This window comes from Saccostrea cucullata, unplaced genomic scaffold (assembly GCF_032062105.1).
Source record: "Saccostrea cucullata isolate Sc308-1 unplaced genomic scaffold, CSIRO_AGI_Scuc_v1 ctg12395, whole genome shotgun sequence".
NCBI lineage: Eukaryota > Metazoa > Mollusca > Bivalvia > Ostreida > Ostreidae > Saccostrea > Saccostrea cuccullata.
Window position 1 is genome coordinate 8,432 of NW_026922432.1, and position 4,025 is coordinate 12,456.

At 35.1% G+C, this 4,025-nt stretch overlaps 1 protein-coding gene across 1 annotated transcript; it reads right to left on the reverse strand.

Moving 5' to 3' along the window:
• Positions 1–322: 322 nt before the first annotated feature.
• LOC134261769 (uncharacterized) lies at positions 323–2,681 on the reverse strand. Its single transcript, XM_062744168.1, has 3 exons — positions 1,332–2,681; positions 1,028–1,237; positions 323–852 (listed from the first exon to the last, which is right to left on the reverse strand). The coding sequence occupies exons 1-3, from the start codon at positions 2,568–2,570 to the stop codon at positions 331–333; spliced, it is 1,971 nt and encodes a 656-aa protein (XP_062600152.1). The 5' UTR covers positions 2,571–2,681; the 3' UTR covers positions 323–330.
• Positions 2,682–4,025: the final 1,344 nt, after the last annotated feature.

A 4,025-nucleotide genomic window follows, 5' to 3' on the forward strand; every position in this document is an offset into this window, starting at 1 on the left:
TTTACATGAGATTATAAACAGGTAAATTGAAAAATAACACTTTACATGAGATTATAAACAGGTATATTGAAAAAATAACACTCTACATGCTGAGCGGCCCAATTTCCGCATCCGACTTAAAACTCACACATGAGATTATAAACAAGTTAATTGAAAAATGATACTCTACATGCGGAGCGGCCCAATTTCCGCATCCGACTTAAAACTCACACAGCAGATTAAACAAGTAAATTGAAAAAATAACATAACTTTTTTAAAAACATTATATACAACAGATACAGTGTATATAAAATAACAATGAATAAAATACAATTAACATTAACTAACTGTTCACTCCTCGGGAACACTTTCACAGCTACTGTCATCACTGTCAGACTCGTCCAAAGCAGGTGGGATGTCAGCTGCATCAAGGACATGCTCACTCCAGTCACGCACACCATATGTCCTTTGTTCATGTCTTCCTTTTGCCAGGTACCAAATGATGGCTGCTATGTGAGAGCACATGCCTACAACTCTGGCACCCGCTCTGCAGGTACAATACCATGCCTCTACAGAGTAATCAGAATACTCAATCCAAACTAAATACTGCTTTGATGATGTGTGCCGACTCTGAATTTTCACCTTTAGGAGCCTATCATTTTCTTTATGGAAGAAAATATCACATCCTCCCTCAATGTGTTCTTGAATATAGCTACGAGAGAGCTTCAATTGATAGGTGCCACAAGTCAAATTCCGCAACTGATCCTCATCGAACATGGGGAAATTCTGAATTTCACATTCAAGAACTGTTTGCCATTGAGTAGATCTTCTGTTAAGTCCATTCTCTTGAACCATTCGTTTGAGATTATTCACCTATTAAGAAAGCCATACGCATGTAATTATAACTTATATGCTGATGTATTCAAGGGAGATGAGCAAGATGAAATTTAAAAAAGTTAAATGTATTCTTAAATGCAGATTTTTGCAGCTGCTCAATTACTAGTACATTAAGGTATTATACAATAAATCAATTGTGCAACTTAAATACCTGTTTGGACAGATAGAGCATTTTTGCTGCCTCTGCATCATCAGCCTCAGTGTTGTTACTTTTACTCAGGGGTGGAGAGAATCTGTTTGAGAGTGCGCAAACTATCCTGACATAGTCACCGATGAAGGGAATTTGATTAGTGGGTAGTGTCTTGTCCAAATATCGCCACCTCTTGATGCGTGCGTTTGAAGATTCCACTACCCATCTGACCTAAAAAATATTTTTTCAAAACTTATTCATAGTAATATATATTTTCACAAGAAATTGTAAATAACTTTATTGTGAGAATTTACATGTTATTTACCTTTGTCACAAGTCTGCTCATATTTGCATCATCAGTAGTCATTTGGTTTTGTCCCTTGAGCAGAAATCGGGGCATTTCTGCCTGGATTCCAAGATCTTCAAGCAGAGGCAAAGCATCTCTGAACCCGCGGTCAACAATAAAGATGTCGTCTTCACTTAGCCAGCTCCGAATATCTTCAGCATTTGTTTTGATGATGTGTTGGAGAATTGATGCATCATTGTTTTTATTATCAGCAAGGTATGGTCCTAAGATTGAGACAAAGTAACCAGTAGTAGTTACGATAACCATAGGCTTGATTAGTGGTCTCCCCTTGTGGATGCTGTAAGAACGTCTTTGGTAGTGGAAATTATTGCTCTTAGCTGTGTATATGTAAGTGCCATCCAGTACCAATATGGCCTGTTTCTTCTCGATGTTACCAAACAATGTCTGTGCTAGCTGTCGTGTATGGTCTTCGATGACTTCCTCTCTTCTTATGTGTTCAAACCCAAGATGGTGTGGCACAAAGCTGATCATCAATGCTGCTCTTACAGCACTAACAGCCCTCCTCAAACTGGATTTGGAAGTTTGGAAAAGTGTTGACAGTATTTGATTTGACAAGCCAGTCTTTAATTTGCACAGGAATATGGCAACAGATTTTCTTACACTCCTAGACGGTGTTGGTTTCACTTCATCTTTCACAGCGTCACATATTGTATGGAAATCTTCCTTGTTGAGTCCCAGCAAAGACAAATAGTCTGTATCGGTCAGAGTCGTGGTGTCATCAAAGTCCAAATAAGACTTGTCATGTTTATGACATAAAACACGCATCTCTTGAAGTAAACTTAGGATGGTAGTTCTGTTAACAAATGCATTGTCTGTCGTCGGTAATTGCTGAATTGCATCAGTTGTGAAGCGTTCATTTTCCACATGACCAGGACAACATCTATTTCCGGATGGAATTAATACATTGTGTTCAATAAAAACAGATGTGCGGCATTCTGGTGACACTACTATCAATTTGGGCCCTGGTTTCTTACAAACGATACAATAGGCATGAGTCTTTGCAGTGGATTTTAGGTGCAAGGATACAGATGGTGGACTGGAGAGATGTTTTCTGTTGTCATTTGTTTCGGACGCTGGAAATTCCCTGTGAATTGTGGTAGAGCAGGGTGTTGCAGATGATTTACGGCATGAAACATCTCTGTAATAATTGCTTCTACATTTGCTGCAGATGACAGAATTTTCCCTTCCTTCCACCATAAACCTTTTTCTTAAATATTTTCTTATGCCTTTGTCAAGATGCCTCCTTTCATTGGGTTTTGTTCTTTTAGAGCACAATACACAGTTGAAGTATTCTGTTTTGTGTCCTGGCATTATCTGAAATTAAATACAAGAACATTTACATTTTATAAATTATTATCCAGGCTAATTATGAAAAATAATTCGTTTTACCTTTCCAACTGAATAAAATGATTTTTTTTTTTTACTGCCATAATTATACCCCCGCTTGAAAAACGGTAGGGTATATAGTAATCGGTATATCCATCCGTCTGTCTGTCTGTCTGTCCGTCTGTTATGCTTTGGGGTATCCATCTCTTATCCACAACTATAGCTCCTCTCATACCACTGAAGGAAATTTAATGAAACTTTCACAGAATCATATTGCCATTGTGCACCTCTTATTTTACTTTTTGATCTGACATATATTTTTGATTTTCCAGATCAAAACATGGACACTGCCATTATATTCATATGGGAGGCGGGGGGTATCATTTAGTGAGCTCATTGCTCACAGTACCTCTAGTTTATTTTAAACTACAGCCAAAATGGCTGATTAAAATCTTTTGAAAATATCTTCTCCATCTCATCCAGATTAGAATTACAATAAAAATTTCATCCCATGTATGCTCAGATTCATGGACTTACATATTGTTAAAACTTTGCCTGAGGAAGGACATGAATTTTTACATCATTATACAAAAATTGTCTTCTTCCTCTGGGAATTCTTTAAAGATATTTGATTGAGTTTAACCACCACAAATACTGTTGCTTTATTTTTGTTTTATAAATCCTTTAAAACTATTAAGTTCTTACTGTGGTTTTCTACAATATATACTTCTTTTCATTATATTTTAAATATGCACACACCTTGAGATCCACCCCCCATTTCAGCAATTTATATTTAATTTATGAACAACAATAAAAAAGTTGCAGAATTATAATAATAAAATTGATTTTGGCTGTTTATTATTTTAAAATATTTACTGCTATTTATATTCTAATGAATTTGCTGAATATGCTATTATTTGCATTGTTGTTGTTTATATTATTTTAAGAAAAAATCATTATTAAGGAAAAATCATTAAAAATATATTTAAATAGAACGTGAATTTTTCAAAGAGAGGTAACTCATGAAAACAAAAACAAAACACCCCCCTGATGTTGAATATCTGTGTTAATGTGTCTATTTTTTTGTAAATTATGACTATTAAAATATAAATTAATATTTTTACATTGATATATTGTCTTGTAAACATGGTAAATATGTGCTGTACTTTTATTTAAAAAAAAAAGAAGAGGGGATTCAGACTGACATGTTCCAGTGATATCATTGCTTATCATATTGGTGTGAAATTTAAAATGAACTTACAAGATACTCATATGGCTAACGTTACATACAGATTTGAATAAAATCTTAATTTAGACTTATGCCGA